Source organism: Mus caroli, unplaced genomic scaffold, assembly GCF_978045245.1.
Source record: "Mus caroli unplaced genomic scaffold, Mus_caroli_1 scaffold_8, whole genome shotgun sequence".
In the NCBI taxonomy this organism is placed as follows: Eukaryota; Metazoa; Chordata; class Mammalia; order Rodentia; family Muridae; genus Mus; species Mus caroli.
The window spans coordinates 90,858,636-90,877,401 of NW_028227263.1; the positions used below are offsets into that span (position 1 = coordinate 90,858,636).

Here is an 18,766-nt window from a genome sequence, read left to right on the forward strand (position 1 = left end):
TATTTTTTTAAAAAAAAATTTTCAATTCCAAAACTGAAGTGACTGTTAACACCAAGCTTCTGTGTTAGTGGAGTGTGCCAAGGTCTCCTCATCTACTAGGGTATGGCAAGATCTCCCTTTATCCACTATGCATGGAAGGTTCTGTTCAAATCTTCAGACCCATTGACAGATGGTCCAGGGTTCCAGTTAAAATGCAAAGTCCAACTATGATGAGTTACCATTTCTTACCTATTAGAATGATTTCCATTTGAAAAGATAAAAGGTAACAGGGCTGGTGATGTGTGGCAGTGGTAGAGTGTTTGGCTAGCATGCACAAGATCCAGGGTTCAATCCCCAGCACCACCTAAACCAGTGTGGTGGCTCAGGTCTGTCATACCAGCAGTGAGGAGATGAAGGTCAGCCCTCCTCCATAATATAGTGGGTCTGAGGCAAGACTGTGTTAAACGAAACCCTGTTTTAAAAGCAGAAAGGAGGTAGGGGTGAAAGAGACTAAGCATGGGAGATTAGGGAAAAGGGGATCCTTCAAGACCAGTGTAAAATTAGTTGTGTTTTAAAGAGTTAAAAGGATAACCACAGGCAGCAAATGAATATGGTGAAGGAATAAACACCTGCACCATGTCTTTTAGAGAACTCTTCCGAGATATGGAACCAACCTAAGTGTTTGCCAGCAGATGAATAAAGACAACATGTTCATAAACATGAAATACTATTTGCACATGAAATCCTCACACTTTTAGCAAGTATTTAGCATAATATAATTATTTTAAGCATTATTTTAAGTGCAAATAGCCAGGCATACACATACAAACGCCATATGATTTCATTTCTATGTTGAATTCAAGAAAACTGATCCCATAGAAGCAGGTGGGAGAGAATAGAGAGACCCCAGTTCTAGGCACAGTAAAAAGGTATGGATTTAGAGAACTTCTGCACCAGCAGAGTGACTAGTGCATCTTTGAAAATAACTTAAAAAGTAAATTTTAAGCTGGGTGTAGTGGCTCACAACTTTAATCCCAGTACTTGGGCAAATCTCTGAGAATTGAAGCCAGCCTGGTCTACATAGTGAGTTCCAGGACAGTCAGGGCTGTGTAGAGAAACTCCATCTCAAAAACAAAAACAAAGAAAGTAAATTTCAAATATGTTACCATAAAAAAAATGATTGTAAGGATATGCTAGTTGGCTTGATTTAAACACGACACTCTGTTTGCACATACATTGAAACATGATATTATATTTACCAAACAGATATGATTACAAATTGTCAACCAAATAATAATTATTATAATTAAAAAAAATAAGACCTTTAAGGAGCTAACACGTTAGTCCAGTGATGAGACTGTACTGAGCATATGCAAGGCCCTTTGTTCAATCCCAATTAAAATATTATCCATACAAGTCTAAAACACCAACAAAAATAAAACTGAGTTTTCCAAATTTAAAACTCAGGACAATACAGGTCTAGAAAGTAAACAATGAAACTATGTCTCCAAAAGGCAACACAGTTAGAGGCTGGTGGTTTGACATATTCAGACTTATAAATTAGGTTTTGATGTGTAGCCCTAAACAGCTCACTCAAATGCTGTTACACAAATGCTTAGGGGAGAATTTTTTGCCCTGAGTTTCCTCTTCATTTTCTTATGGAAAAGCTAGAAGTGTTGCTTTCACATCATGCTTAGCACAGCAATTATCGCTTGGCTTACTGAAGCCATTTTGAAAGAAAGATGGAATTTTAAATATTTTAATTTACTAAATATATATTAGGATAATATAGTATTGTTAATTAATTAACATTATTAATTATTGATCACATTTGTATATTGCTTTTATTATATATATGTTTACATTTATTTATTTATTTATTTATTTATTTATATACCTACCTTTACAGCACAATAATCAAAAAATCCCGTTTCTGAAAATACGGCTACTAAGATCATCTATAAGAGAAAAAAAGTAGACAGCAAAGATTTTTAGCAAAATACTGCATTGGAATGATATCAGAGTGAGCCATCCTGAGTTTGGACTCTGGCTCATGACAGCTGAGCATCAAGAGCAGCTCTGTCTGGCTAGATGTCTAGCACTTCAGTTATCGACATATGAACTCCCTGAACGGAATCTCTTACAGATGGTTTTATGTGCATATTTCTATCCAGGGCATTGTCCTACAATATGTTATCAATGCATCTAATCCTGACAACATATATCAAATGCTATCTTCACTGTTTTATAGACCGAAGAAATCAATGGCTTGATCAGTCTTGAAGCTAGAAGCAGGGAAAACCATGATCCAGATTTGGCCATTGTACTCGATTGTCCCCATAAGCAGCACTCAGACATTGAATACATTTAAAGTTGTATCAAACTTAGGTTTCTAAAATAATTGAACCGATTTTTTTTCTTTCAACTTTGATGACCATGGACAAGCTGGACCAATGGTAGTGAAGCAACTGTCCTCCAATCCTGTGTGCACGGAGAATGCTTACCTGTGTTTCTACTGATGACAAATGAGGAAAACAGCCACCCATGGGCTAACAGAAATAGTGCCATGTTTATTCTGTGCTTAATCAACCAGAAATTCCAGCAAGCCTGGACTTGGTAGAAGTTTTCCTATTTTCCAAGAAGTGGAATAGCATTCAATTTATTTTTTTAAACTTGTAGGTATCTGATATGGCTCCCTTTTTAATAGATGCTCAAACCCTATCTTCCTCCCAGGACCAACACAGAGACTGGGTTCTCCATGGAGATTAAGATCAGAGCACAATCCTGCCTTTCTACCCTTTACCCACATTGCTACCTGTTGAATTTGGAATGGGTAAGTGCAAGTTCAAGCCTTCAATAACAACAAAAAGGTGTGCTTGACTTATCACTCTTCACTTCAAGTTTCTCACTTTACCTCTGGATGTCCTTTATCTTGTGAGCTCACTGTGAGAGTTTGATGAAATTATATAAAGTAGTTGGGTTATATAAAAATTATATAAAATAGCTGTGTCGGTGGGCCCAATACACTTCAAATAAACTGTATGAAACACAAATACTCCTGAATCAGTCTGAACTCAGCGCTACCTTGATCTAGAGCAGCTTCCTAACTCGACAACCCCCTGTGGGGCTGTTTGTAGCATGCAGTGCATCATGTGAGCATAAATAGACACATGTGGGTGGGGGCTTGTGTGGCCTTCTCTTGTTATGGAGAGCCATTCTGTCATTGTCTGATAGAACAGGGACTTGGGCAAGCAGTCCCAGGAAATAAGTCAGGTAAAGGAAGACCCACTCTATGCACTACCATTATAGGATCAAAAGCATAGATGATATAAGTGGCTGCTGGGACAATTTTAATTGGGAAAAAGAAACACCAGACCATTTTTATAGGCTGAATTCTGTCCCTCTTCCTTAAAATGTATATGTTGGACTACTAACTTCCGGGGCCTAAAAATGTGACTGCACCCAGAAACAGGACTTTTAAGCACTACAATGAGATCATTAGGGTAGACCTTTATTGAATTTGTCAGCTGACTTTATAATGAGATCATTGAGGTGGAACTTAATTGAATATGACAGCAGCCTGATAAAATGACGGAACTAGGCTACCAGCACATGGAGAGAAGACAGCCAAGGAGGAGTCTCAACAGAGGTCAGCCCTGCTGGCACTTCGATCTCAGACATCAGCCTCTTTAACTATGAGAAATAGCACTATACATGTCATGCTTGGTTATAGCAGTTCTAGCAAACTACTACACCATTTGCTTAACTTTTCAAAAAATAGTGTGTGTAGACACCTAATATGATTCCCTTCTTCTATCCAGATAACCAATCCCTATGCATTTCTCAGCACCCAACAGTTGTTGGCTCCTCTCTGAAACCTGAGTTCAGAGCTCTGTTCCACCTTCCCATTCAAAGAGGATGACAGCTCTGCATGCTTTTCAAGACTGGTATTCTACAAAGTGGGCCTCCTGGTGCAGTGCAGATGAAGCATACAGACCTTGTTAAGAGAATGACCTGAGAACATATGAGCATTCCCACTTGGGTCCAGGACTTTGCCAGACCTCATTTTGTTCTGGCTTAGCTGACTTACAACTCATGTCCTACACTAATCCTCTGTGAGTTTATCTTTCCTTTCTACAAGCTGACCTAGCAATGTTCCTCACAGCCTACCAATATGATAAACCGAGAAGCCCGGAACTATTACTTAAGGACATTTTTCTTTATATAATTAAAAATTGCGCTCACAGTCAGCTATTGGATGGAACACAGGGCCCCCAATGGAGAAGGTAGAGAAAGTATCCAAGGAGCTGAAGGGGTCTGCAACCCTATAGGAGGAACAACAACAGTATGAACTAACCAGTATCCCCAGAGCTCGTGTCTCTAGCTGCATATGCAGAAGAAGATGGCCTAGTTGTCCATCATTGGGAAGAGAGGCCCCTTGGTCTTGCAAACTTTATATGCCTCAGTACAGGGGAATGCCAGGGCCAAGAAGTTGGAGTGGGGGGGTAGGGGAGTTGGTGGGGGATAGCATTTGAAATGTAAATGAAGTAAATACATAATAAAATTTTGGGAAAAAAAACATTAAAAAAATCACTTTCCCAGTCACTGAAATTGTTCCCTGGTTTATGTATTTGAAGTATGTCATTTTTTTTATCTTAAGGGTAATAACTCAAATAAACTGCCAACTTTTGGAAATAATGATGCCACTTCATTGTTCAAAAGCCTTAGAGATGAAGTCTTTAGTTAACAAACCAGCAACAGTCAGTCCCTCCTCCATGAGAAAATAGCTAGACCTGTATTAACACTTCTCAATAAAGCCCTAACTGTCAAGATATATGCCATCTTGACTATAATGATAGTATCAGCAACTGTGGGATAGTGAAGGACCCAGACTTGGAGCCATATCCTGCTGGGAAGACTGTAATTACCATGCCAAACAGCAGGGCCAGAGTCTCGAAATCAATCCACTCCACCACGTGGGTCAGGCTGGGTCTCTGTAATCAAAGCACAAATTTGCCAATTAATCCTGAGCATCAACCTACTGAGCAAAGCTCTAAAAATGGGCTGCCCTTACTGCAAGTGCAGACATTGGGCCAAAGCTGGAAACATTGCATCCACTTGCCTTTGAAGTTGAATTCTATCACACTGCTGAATAACACTCATGACCCAGTGCATCTGTCACATCCAAAATATTCATGAACAAAAGGGAGGGGATCTAATCCTAGAAGCTCTAGGAAGAATTATTGCCTGGACTGCTGGTTTGGTCTTCCTCAGTTGGGTGGCATGATTGACACTGTCTATTCTACTCTTCAAGTGCCACTAGAACAAAGTGTGAAGTGAGGGACTGCCAGAACCTAGCCTGCCTGGGAAAGGACAGTTCACTGAGTACCCCGGGGGCTTCTTGATGCATGTGCCTACTATATGCCATAAGAGCTATTTTCCAAATGAAACATTATGTGAACCATACTCATGAGAACAAGTGCATGACTCAGAGACTTCTTGGAGGCTGTTAGCATGTTGGCATTCCTTCTAGGCTCTGCCCAAGTTACTTAGCAATAGCAGATAGGCCTGACTGGCTATAAAAGGGACTTTTTGGATTCTCTTTCCTCTCTCTGACCCTTTTGTCACTCTGACTCCTCTCTCTCTCTCTCTCTCTCTCTCTCTCTCTCTCTCTCTCTCTCTCTCTCTCTCTCTCTCTCCTCTTTCCCTTTCTCTCCTCCCCCCATGTGTTCCTGCCAGCCTCTTCTCTCTCCTTTCTCTATCACTCTCTGTCCTCTGATCCCTCTCTTTCTCTGCCTCTACTCCCTTCTCAACTCCCCTTCCTACCCCCTAACTAAACTCTATTCTATACTAGACCCTTAGTATGGCTGATACCACAGGGGAGAGATGCCTCAACCTGGGCCTGCTGAGGCCCTCCCTCCCTCCACACCATACTACTCTGTATGAAACATACCATTAGTTTTATAAAATATATCAGAGGCAATCTCACTCTAGCCCAGATAGCACCCCACATCCATGGACTGCATCCTGCTTAAGCAGCCCCCACTTTCCCATGCTAGTGGTGTCAACTTCCCTAAGTCAGTTCCTGTTGGCGACTGGTTCCAAAGCTTTGTCTTAACTCAGCTCTCAAAGCTGCACTTCCAGACCTGAGGGTCCCTGCCTGCAGCTGGCTTCGACTGATTTTTAAGAATTGCTATACAGCCGGTGGCTGGGCAGAAAGTCAAGTGGACACCACTATTTATATCTGGGTATCTCCAGGGCCTACAATGCCACAGAATAAAGCCTCATCCCTGATTGGTCCACCTCCATGTCCCCACACCAGGTAAATGCATGCCTAGGGAGGCTTTCTTCATCCCAAATGGAGACTATCACTACATAGATGTGTGTGTCTTTATATCCAGTGACAACTTTCTTAAACCAAGTTTGTCAGTTCATGCCTCTATGAATTGTGGGCAAATGGCATGGAAACATCACATGAAACAATTTGAAACAACTAATACACCATGGGTCTGGCACTTTATCTAGTAGAAAGCCAGTAAATCAAACATAACAACTTACATCTCCAACCACAGCCAAGGCTGCTAGTGCTGCAAGTGCTCCCAACATGGCTGCCAGGGTTCTGTGAACAATCTGGAAAGGAAGACACCAAAAGCGTGTATTGACATGTGAGTGCTCCATGTGCTTCATGTGTATCAAATGAAAAAGATATCAAGGGGGTTGATATTTTTGCAGCCCAGAGAGACCCACAACCACCAGCAGCCTAGGTTCTTGGAACGTTGCTTCCATCTCCAGAGTGACTGTGAAAGGATGCTCAAGGAAGTCTACAGTAAAGCATCATTAATTATTTACCGTGTTCTCTAGGCAACAGAACCTTTAGTTCAAGGACATAAATTAGCCCTTTCAATTACTAAGACTACTTTTAAGTCAGCATACAGACAACTGCCTTATCTCATTGAGACTTCAGCATATAACCGAATCACGAAAGAATTCTCGCCTATTTAGTTACAATCCAGTGGACATGGAATTTCAAATGCCAAATAGGTTGGAAGTCTGATCCTGCATACACTGCCAGTGAGAACGCAAAATGCTAAAGCAACTGCTGAAAAGAGTGTCTTAAAAAGTTAAACACGAGTTTACCATATAGTTTAACAATTCTACTAGGAAACACCTAGACACACGTGAAAACATGTATCCCATCAAGGCATGAATGTTCTGAACAGTTATTCAAAATAGGCCAAACCTGGAAATTTCTATGTGTCCATTTGTACACTAGATTCCAACTTCACTTTCAAGTAATTTTATGTCTATGTTTTAAAACATATTCAATGTCCAAACTTTTAAGGGTTAGTATAGTTGCTTTATTATTTTTGTTTATCATCATAATCATCATTATCACCTTGGTTTTGGAGTTTTCAAGACAGAGTTTCTCTGTGTAGCCCTGGCTGACCTGAAACTCGCTTTGTATATCAGGCTGGCCTCAAACTCAAAGCCCCACCTGCTTCTGCCTCTTGAGTACACTACAAGAACCTGGCACTATATTTGCTTTTTGTTTGTTTTTTTAATTTATTTTTTTAATTAGGTATTTTCTTCATTTACACTTCAAATGCCATCCCAAAAGTCCCCCAGACCCTGCCCCCCCCCACTCCCCTACCCACCCACTCCCATTTCTTGGCCCTGGCCTTCCCCTGTACTGAGGCATATAAAGTTTGCAAGACCAAGGAGCCTCTCTTCCCAGTGATGGCTGATACAAGTACCTACAACTTAACACGTTGCTACTAAATTGTAACTATCCCTTACATTTGCATTCTGCTTTTCAGTTTCAACTGATGGTACACATTAACACTTCCTCCTTCTTGTGTGATGCCTAGACAGTGAGCTGGGCAAAATTCCTCCTCAGCTTTCTAATTACAGAAAACAACCCTGAGGTTGAGTGAGGTCATAAAGAGAATGAGATGAGTAGCTTCAGGGAGGGGAGTCTGTGAGCTGGGGGAGTTTAGGGTAGGGGAGGAGATGAAAAGCCAGGATCCTAGTGTAGTCTCTGAAAAGTACAACAGACACCTGTGATACTGAAGGGTGTGGGAGCCAGCCTGCATTTTGGTATGCTAATAGGTGCCACCACAGGTAGCGCCATGTCCCTTCTGCCTTTTGGGATTTGTGGAAATGGGATTTCCCTTGAACATGACAAATCTAAATCTGTGTTCCCAGCCCATGCATACTCAAACTTGGTTCTAGAATAAACTATATTTTTACTCTATTTAAAGTCAGAGCTATGGGGTTTTTCCACCCATTAATTTATTTATTCATTTTACATCCAGATCGCAGTCCCCTCTCCCAGTCCCCAACTTAGGGACCCTCTCCCCTACCCTTCTCTTTCACCTCTGAGAACGAGAGTTCCCCTGCCTCCCCGGGTACCAGCAAGCTCTAGCACCTCAAGTCACAGCACATCCTCTCCTATTGAGTTCAGACAAGGTAGCCCAGTCAGTAGAACAAGATCCACAGGCAGGCAACAGAGTAAGATACTCACTCCAGTTGTTGAGGGACCCACATGATAGCCAAACTGCACTTCTGCTACATATGTCGGGTAGAAGGATAGGTCCAGCCCATGTATGCTTTTTGGTTGGTGGCTCAGACTTTGGGAGTCCCCAAAGGTCCAGGTTAGTTGACTCTGTTGGTCTTCTTGTGGAGACCCTATCACTTCCGAGTTCTTCAATCCTTCCCCTAACTCTTTCACAAGACTTCCTGAGCTCTGTCTAATGTCTGACTATGACTCTCTGCATCTGTTTTGGTCAGCAGCAGCTAGGTTAAGCCTCTCAAAGGACAGTTATGCTAGGCTCCTGTCTGTGAATTCAGGCTGACAGATACAAACACTGCATGAGGCTCCAAGGTAGTTGAAGAAGAAAGGCAGGCCTGTGATGTATCCCTATATCGGCACAGTTTGCTACTGCCTTGGGACATATATGAATGTAGTAGCTTAGGGGGGTTACCTTCTGCAGATCTGTTCCCCTGCAATCTCAAAGCAACAAATACCGAGGGCTATTGGTATGTTGACCTCATCAGAATCTTCCAGCTCCTAATTGCCTGCAGCCACTATCAGAGGGTCAACTTTTCTGTCTGTAGTTTCTCAGCTCACCTGAGGCTTTCACAGTCATTAATGCTTCATTGGCAGGGGGATGGGTAGGGGGCGGGGTGTGTTGCCTTCAGAACCATTTGGCATTGGTTGTCTGGTACTCCTTGAATGCCTAATTTTGTGATTTTTTTTTTTTTTTGCTGTTTCTCACGTGCTCTTACCAAGCCTTTAGCTCTTGATTGCCTCTGGATGTTCTCTCTCTCTCTCTCTCTCTCTCTCTCTCTCTCTCTCTCTCTCTCTCTCTCTCAAACACACACACACACACTGAAAACCTTCCCCTTCTCCACAGCATGGAATGATCGTGTCAAGAAGTTTCCTTACCATGCCCCTTCACATACAATAATGATAAAGACTCCAGATACAAGAGAAATTTGTTTCCCTTGATCCAAAAGGGTAGAGGTGTCAGAGGGAACACTCCACAATGTGCGAGGGCCTTACAAGGAAACTCAGAAAACTTCCCCTATTCCTGGGTAAGAAGAAAATCTACTGGATTTCCTGGGAAGACATTCATTGGGGGTTGGCCACCCAGTGTCTGGAGCACCCTCATGTTTGTGTAAACATGAATGAAAATTCTGAGACCCAATGAGAGAAGATGAGGGGGAGGGCATTGGGAAAATTCTTCTAAAAAGCAGTACGTGATCCTGATTCAAAACATATCTTTCAAGAGAACATAGGCGGCATTTTTCTCAGCAGAGAGAAGAAAGGGAAGGAGAGAGAGAGAGAGAGAGAGAGAGAGAGAGAGAGAGAGAGAGAGAGAGATTAAAGAAAGAGTATTTAAAGATAAGCTAACATCTAGAACTTGGGGTGTGAATATTTTACCTTCTAAGTATTTAGAAGAACAAGAGATCTATCTAAGTGTAACCTGGCTTTAGGGTTCCCTCAGTGGGGAATTTTACTAACTCCAAAATGGTTTCTCCTTCATGTTTAACCAGGTCCTGGGCAGTTAAATTTTTAAAGATCACCAGTGGGCAGCCTTCTTAATTAAAATGAAGAATGATCTGATTTAAAATTAATTAAAATAGTAATTTGTAATAAGAAGTCTACAAAAACTACATGTGAGTTAAAATGAGATACTAAAAATAAGGAATAGATTTTTTTAATTGTAGAATTTATATTAAAACTAAAGAGAACTTCTAAAATTAGCACCCTACTTGTTGGAACACGGTCCGAGCATGGAGTTGTGTGAGGAGAATTCTGAGTGCTTGTGAGAACACTCCAAGAAAGCAGACGGGTCTCAGATGTGTTTTTGTGCCCCTCCCATGTGTAGTGGATTTACTTCAGATTATTCTAATTGTTTTGAAATAAACTTCTTTGAGATCTGTTATCCACAAATGCTTGATTTGCATACCTACACATGCACCCAAATCCATAAAGTTGTATGAAAATTCCTTTCCTGAAAACAGATTGTAAGTGGGGAAAAGTTGAAGATGCTCAGATCTAGGTTACAACGTAAAAGTCCATGTCATACGATCTGGTATATAAATAGATGGCACACCCTGGCTACTATAACAACAAATGCTTACAGCAATACAAGAGTAAATAACAGGAAAGGAAAAGAAAAGGAAAGTGAATAATATCAAATATAGTTCAAGTTGGTTATTTCGAATCACATTAGTGCTTTGAACCTAAACCTCACTCTCACGTGGAATCATTTTTTTTCCGGCCTCTGCCTCACCCTATCTTCAGACATGAGTAATCACCCCGATTAAAAAATAATCACCAAGACTAAAGGGTCTTCTGTGATATCTGGCCTTGTGGGAACTGCTATGAGGAGCTGCAGCAACCTTAGGGTATTGAAATGTCAGGTCTTGTAGCAAACAGATAGAGCATGATGTATTCCCCAGACATCCTGAATCTTTTAACTTGTTGGCAGTTTTAACCTAATACAGAGTTCCATGAGTGGTGCTAGAGAATCACAGATATAGTGTCTCCCATATTCAAATGTGTGTTCCCCCTGCCAGAGGCCATATGTTCCACAATGTTTCTGAAATCCCAGCTGTTAGCTAAAATCACCTTAAAAGATCCAACAGGAAGCTCTAGATGGTGCTCATACTTGTAATATCAGCCCTTAGATGGCTAAGACAGGAGATCTGCAGAAGTTCCTGGCAACCTGATTTACAAAGTGAGTTCCAGACATCCTAGTTGACATAGTGAGTTCCAGACATCCTGGTTTACATAATGAATATCAGCCATCCTGAGCTACACAATGAAACACTGTCTCATTCTCTCTTCTGAAAGATGGGATGAATAGGTGAAAGAAGGGAGAATTGCATGTCCTTGTGGTGAAATAAATCAAGGAACTCCTTCTGCTGAAACACTGGGGCAGAACATAAGCATTATCTGAAATTGATAAATACAATTAAGTGCTAAACGACGATAAGATTGTTGTGTGTATTCTAGCAAGATTTTGCTGAAAGGACCCTGATATAGCTCGCTCTTGTGAGGCTATTCTTGGGCCTAGCAAACACAGAAGTGGATGCTCAGAGTCAGCTATTGGATGGAACACGGGGCCCCCAATGGAGGAGCTAGAGAAAGTACCCAAGGAGCTAAAGGGATCTGCAACCCTATAGGTGGAACAACAATATGAACTAACCAGTACCCCCCGGAGCTCGTGTCTCTAGCTGCATATGTATCAGAAGATGGCCTAGTTGGCCATCAGTGGAAAGAGAGACCCATTGGTCTTGCAAACTTTATATGCCCCAGTGCAGGGGAACGCCAGGGCCAAGAAGTGGGGTGGGGGGTGGGGAGAAAAGTGGTGCGGAGGGCATGGGGGACTTTTGGTATAGCATTGGAAATGTAAATGAAGAAAATAACTATTTTTTAAAAAGGGGGGAAAAAAGAAAAAAAAGAAGCTTACTGCATGATATGTAGCTTGTGCAAGACTTATGTTGCAAGATATCTGATCATGCTTAAAAAAAAAGAGTGTTGTGTGTATTATGCTTTAGTTAAGTCTTTATTATAAATATCTTGTTAATGTTTTCTGCAAATAATTACAAATATCAAAAGTGGTGATTGGCAGGCCTCAGCCTTCCTTGTCCCTAACAATCTTGAGTGTGGAATTGTCAACCTAGCAGCCACTTTACTGGCAACTGGCTACACTGGCAACATGGCAGCCAGCTTTTTTATACACTTTGAAAGTACTCTGTGGACACGTTAGTAGTTGCAGAGGACCCATTAGCACCACAACGGGAAAACCATTTGTGTTGTAAACATTCCAGACAAATTGGTTCTACTAATGTGGAGACAGGGGGTCAGGAGTTCAAGATAATCCTTAGCAACAAAGTGAGTGAAAGGGCAGCCTGGACACCATGGGATCTCATCTCAAAAAGAAAGAAAGAGGGATGAAGAGTTGACTGGAGGGTTAAGAACAGTAGCTGCTCTTTCATAGGTCCTGAGTTCAATTCCCAGTATCTGCGTGGTGGCTCACAGCCATCTACAACCATAGTTTCATGGGATCAGATGGCCTCTTCTGGTGTGTAGATAGATGTACATGCAGACAAAATATCCATATACATAAAATAAATGAATCTTTAAAAAAATAAGAAGGAAGGAAGGAGGGGTCCTTAAGTATGAGCAGCCTTGATAAATTCTAGATGAGCCTGTTTACCCAGCTCTGAGATTGATACACACACAGACATTCATTTACATAAACATCTTCTTTGATTGGTCCAAACACTTTTGTCACATCCCCTCTCTGGCTGCTTCACTCCATTTTCAAGAAAGACCCTGTTGCCTTGTGTGCCCCCTAGAGTTGCAATACTAGCTCAAATGAAAGCTTTCTCCAAATGGCCTTTTATAATCATGTTTGATCTGCATCATGAGCAGAGCAGACTGAGCTAGGGACATGAAGAGGCAGATGAGGCAGCAACCATAAAGATGGTGGCTGAGGTATAAGTGGTAACTAACTACAGCAGTAATGGTGACTTGAGTGCAGCTGAAGGCCAGAGAGTGGCCATTATGGAAAGAAGGAGCAGAAACATCAGGAAAACAGGGGCTGATAGAGTCACAGCAATGGTAAGAGAAGGAGGAACACTGAAGCTAAAGAAAGAAAGAAGGCTATGAAGAGACAGAGAAGAGAAGGGGTGGCCTCTGGTTACTAAGAGTTCTTAGGAGGGGCCAAGCATGAAGGGCTAAAGGCTAGAGAACTGTACTATGGGCCACTGTCAGAGGCTGAGGGTCCTGACAGTGAAAGGCCTGAAAGCTCTAACCCTGGATGTCCAAGACACTACCATTGGTTGATGTAGAATTGAGGGTCCCAGAATTCACGTCTCATTTTAGATCAGTATTGGTTGCTTGCTGCTGTCTGCTGCTGACCCTGACTCCTGTTGAAAGCTAAGGACTACAATAGCTGTAAAGTTCCAGGAATGCTAGGGATTATAGCCTCATCCCTAAGCCTCCGTGTATCTCATACAGAGCTGGAAACATCTCCTAAAGACTTGAATTGTTGTCTGATGCCTTTAGTTGTTGAGAGCCATACCAAACCAAAGCTTTCTCAGAGGTCTTGGTGAAAGGACAAAAAAGAGCCTAGTTCTGGGTCCTTGCCCAAAGGCAGACTTAGCAAGAGCCAGTCTGAAGCTGGGGTCAGGACCTCAAAGATATTAAGGTTCCTGTGAATTTTTCTTTTTCCCCTGAAGAGACTAGCATTATCAGTCCCAAAACCATGTGCTCTGTCTCTAAGGCCCGGGAGATATTCTGTATTCTCTTTGAGCAACATTGCTTGATGCAATTTATGCTGGCTTGATCCCATTCCTCCCATTAAAACTGTACATAAGATGCTGTGCTTCTTAATAAACTTATTTGGTATCCGTTATAGCTTATGCAAGACTTCCTATGTTAAGCCCCAAACTTTCCTGTCCTCTTATATCCTCATCTCTTGGTCGCCATCCCCTTAGGACCTGATCACTAAAGAACAACCCATGGATCCAGGTCATTTCGCCTTAGAGATCAGAGCTGTAAGCCTAATATTAGTACAGTCCCTAGGCTTTGGCAACCAAAAGCCTTTGACTGTCAGCACTGGAAGACCATCTCCTCACCTACTATAATGTATACCCTAGTACAAAAGGATCCTAAACAGTTGTTCATAGTAACGGTGCTTTTCTGAGAGCTGCAGGCCTCATATGTAGTACTTATATGGATGTAATATCAGCCATGCTAAAGCATAAATACATAAATACACCCCCAACAAATGCTGAAGATGGAGAGAGTTGGAGGTGCCATGAATCTGCCTTCATGTCTCTGTAGCACTGTCCTTTATGTGAGAACAACTCTGCAGACCTAAAAGCCCTGCATCCTATGCAGAGCAGAGCCTGGAAAGTTACAGCAAAGTCAATAGTATGCCATTGAAAGACATTGCCTGCTACACTCAAATATGAAGTGATCCAAAGCAGAGTGCTACAGAGGTTTAAAAAAATCAATAAAATGTGGGACAAAGGCCTTAAGGCATAACTGAAGACTTTGAACAGCTAGTGGACGAAATAAGAAGACAATATATGGCTTCTACATTATAATGACAGGGACTCACCTGCTACATGAAAGAGGGCAGATGTGCCTAAGGAGCTTGGGTAATTGCACCATACACACGAGTCCATGTAGGAACATAGAACTGTAATGCTCTGAGAGTGAATTCTGAAAAACTGGACTGGGGGGTATTGGGTATAGGGGCTTTAAAATGAGGGAGGGAGGAATTGGGGTTAGTGTCTGGAATGTGGGATTCTGACTAATGGAGATCAGGCACTGGACCATGAAACTGAATGACTAGGGTACTCAGTTCTGGAACATGGGACTCTGAGTGATGATGGAGTTTGCCTGCTGTAACATGGACCTGGGAGGGGTTGGGGCTGACATTGCTGTAAGGGATTGAGATGAGTGCTCGAACATTGAACTGTGAGGAATAGTAGTAGTTCTAGACCATAGTACTGTGACAGATATTGGTGGTTTCTAGAACTTGGAGCTACGATGGATACTGGTAGATTGTAGAACATGGAGCTATGAGGGGTATGAGTGGGTGCTAAAACATGGAGCTGGAAAAGCTAAGAGGAAGGTTCCAGAACCTGTAAATGGCTAGGCAGTTTCTGTAACAGTTGTCTTTGAAGTGTGAGGTTGCCTCATAAGACCCTAATTACCTTCCCCGGGACTCCTCTCTCCAAAGCACTTGTATTAGGTTGCAGCCACATGGAATCCCTAGTCCATTGTGTCTGTCACTTCTAGAGGCTGCTTTTCTGCCCTAATCTGTGTTAACTCAGTCACAAAAGAACATGCATGGTATGTATTCACTGATAAGTGGATATTAGCCCAAAAGTTCAGAATATCCAAGATTCAATCACAGACCATATGAAGCCCAAGAAGAAGGAAGACCAAAATGTGGATGACAAATACAGAGGCAAATGCTCGCAGCCAACCATTGGACTGAGCACAGTCCAATGAAGGAGTTGGAGAAGGGATTGAAAGAGATGAGAGGGGTTGCAGCCCCATGGAGGGAACAACAGCATCAACCGGCCAGACCACCCTCTGGAACTCCCAGCAACTGTACCACAAACCAAAGAGTACACATGGAGGGACCCATGGCTCCAGCCGCATATGTGGCAAAGGATGGCCTTGTTAGACATCAGTGGGAGGAGAGGCCCTTGGGCCTGAGGGGGTTCGATGCTCCAGTGTAGGGAAATACCAGGGAGGGAAGATGAGAGTGGGGGGGCACCCTCATAGAGGCAGGGAGGGGAGGGGAGGGGAGGGGGGTTTCTGAAGAGGAGACCTGGAAAAGGGAAAACATTTTAAATGTAAATAAGGAAAATATCCAATAAAAGAAAGGCATGTGCCACAAAAAAAAAGAAAGGAAAGGAAAGGAAAGGAAAGGAAAGGAAAGGAAAGGAAAGGAAAGGAAAGGAAAGGAAAGGAAAGGAAAGGAAAGGAAAGGAAAGGAAAGGAAAGGAAAGGAAAGGAAAGGAAAGGAAAGGAAAAATACAAGTACATGACTTGCCTCTGCCCTCAAACCTCTTACATGTCCCCTATCCTCCATGTTCTCTCTCAAACTCATGGCCTCTTTTTCTTTAATTATTATTACTACTACACACACACACACACAAAATCACATTCCAATCTTCTGAGTCTATGTTGCTTGTATGTATATGTTTTGGAGGTGACCATTTGGTATTGAAAAGCCAGCTCAGATCCAGCTCAATTCTTCTGAGTTCTGAACTTCAACTTTGGGGATGCAAACAAGAGCAAATGCAATAGCTTAGATTGCTTGCCCTGACCATGCCTGGTACTGGGGATTTCATAAGACAGTGTATGAGTCTTGGGGAAAGCACTGTCACACCAAGTAACCTAACTTCATTTAACATATGCATATGTATGTATGTACATATGTTTGCATATTTCTTTTTTTATTTAGTATATATTATAGGCATGTATTATATAGCTCATATATAATTTGGGTAAGTATGAAATAGCAAGATTCCTTGTAGATTTTTCAAAGTTGAGGGAGCTAAAGCCTCTCCCCCACTTCCCTCTTTATATCATTTGACTCGTGCTGTTCCTCTCTCAAGAGCCCATTCCACAATCCTATTTAACATTCCTGGTTTCTATGGTTACTATGGTTACATGCTCACATCTAAAGATCTGGAGCTAGGAACCACAAATTAGAGAACATGTGGCACTTGAATCTCTGGGTCTGGGTCATCTTACTAAAAATATTTTCTAGTTACACTCACTTATGAGCAAACTTCATGGTTTCATTTTTTCTTTACAGCTGAATAGGCTGCCTGCAATCATCTCCATATGTTACAAAGAGAAGCTTCTTAGGTAAGGAATGAAAGGCACACTTACTTATAGATATGAGAGTACGTTTCTATACATTATCCTATTGGATAATTGTACAGCAGTTTTGACTCAGTCATCAGTTGAAGAACATGTAAGGTCATTCATTCTCTGGCTATTGTTAATAGGATGGCAATGACCATTAGCTAAGCAAGTATTTATGAAATAGGACATGAGTCCTCTGAAAATATGCCATCTTGTGGTGTAACTGAGTTGAATAATTAATCTTTTTTTAGTTTTTTGAGATTTCCCACACTGATATCCACAGTGGCTACACCAGTTTGCCATCTCACCAAGAGTTAATGAGGGTTCCCTTTCTCCATATCCTTGCTGATACTTGTCAGTTGTTTTCCTGAAGTTGACCATTGTGACTAGAAGAGGGAATTTCAAAGTAGTTTTAATTCTCATTTCCCTAATTATTAAGGATGTTGAATACTTTTTGAGATATTTCTTGGCCATTTTTGTTCCTTCTTGGGGGGAAACTCTGTTCAGAGACAAGTTCATTTTTAATTTGGGTTGTTTGTTTTGTTGACTTTGTTTTTTCTTTTTTCTTTTTCTTTTATTTTTTTTTCTCTTTATATATTCTAGATATTAATCCCCTATCAAATGTACACCTGGCAAAGATTTTTTTCTCTGGGCTTCTTCCTTACCTGATTGATTGATTTGTTGTACAAACCCTTTTTACTTTCATGAGATCCTGTTTGTTCACTATTGGTGTGAACAATGGTTCAGACAAATTAAGTCCTAGTCAGAAAGCTCTTTTCTATACCCATCCCTTGTAGGACACTGCCTATGTTTCCTTTAGCAGTTTTGACATTGTGAGAGGCACACTAAGCGTTTTGACCCATTTGAAGTTGATTTTGTGTAAAGTATGGACTTCCAATTTTTCCAGCACTATTTATTTGAGGATGCTGTCTTTCTTCAGTGTATGTTTTTTGGCAAGGTTGTTAAATATTAAACAGCTGCTTATTTTTCTGTTCTTCTATCTTGTTCCATTGGTCTACATGTCTGTTTCCATGCTAATACTATACCGTGTTTTTATCTCTTGAAATCTAGACTAGTAATTCCACAAACATTGTTCTTTTTGCTCAAGATTGCTTTGGCTATCTATGATCTTTTGTGGTTCCATATGAATTTTAGAATATTTTTTTTCTATTTCTGTGAATAAAGTTGTGAGGATTTTTTTGTTATTGAGATTACATAGAAGCTGTAAATTACTTTTCATAGAATGGCTACTTTTCATGATATTAATTCTATCAGTCAATGTGCAGCAGAGGGCTTTCAAAATGCTAGACACTTCCTCAATCTCTATCTTCAGAGATTTAAACTTTTCATTGTAGAGGTCTTAGGTTTACTTCTAGATGTTTTCCTTTCTTTGGGGCTAGTATGCATTTTAGTGTGTCCATGGTCACTTCTCAGCATGTCTGTTGTAATACATACAAGGACTATTGATTTTGTATTCTACCACTTTAATAAAAGTGTTCACCATTTCTAGAAGTCTGGTACCATTTTTGGAATCTCTTCTATATAATATCACACCATATACAATTAGGAATAATTTGACTTTTTTGCTATTTGTACTCCTTTAATTTTCTTCTCATATTGCTTTATTCCAGATTATGTTTCAAGTACTATATTAAAAAAGAGTAGAGACAGTGGATACCCCTTTCTCATTTCTGATTTTAATGTTGCTTCAAGATTTCTCCACTTAGGATCATGTTGGGTGTGAGTTTGTAATATATAGCCTTCATTATGCTGAAGTATATCCCTTCTATTCCTACTGTGTCTAGGACTTTTTCCACATAGCCAAGTTGGATTTTGTCTGAGGTCTTTTCTGTTTCTATTGAG

At 41.1% G+C, this 18,766-nt stretch overlaps 1 protein-coding gene across 2 annotated transcripts in view; it reads right to left on the reverse strand.

Moving 5' to 3' along the window:
* The window catches only part of Oca2 (OCA2 melanosomal transmembrane protein), a 310,146-nt gene that overhangs the window by 225,316 nt on the left and 66,064 nt on the right, over positions 1–18,766 (reverse strand). For both annotated transcript variants that reach the window (XM_021168684.2, XM_021168683.1), the window contains exons 9-11: positions 6,538–6,609; positions 4,908–4,973; positions 1,881–1,937 (exon numbers count right to left, since the gene is read on the reverse strand). In XM_021168684.2, coding sequence (XP_021024343.1) covers positions 1,881–1,937; positions 4,908–4,973; positions 6,538–6,609 — 195 coding nt within the window. The remainder of the gene's footprint in view (positions 1–1,880; positions 1,938–4,907; positions 4,974–6,537; positions 6,610–18,766) is intronic.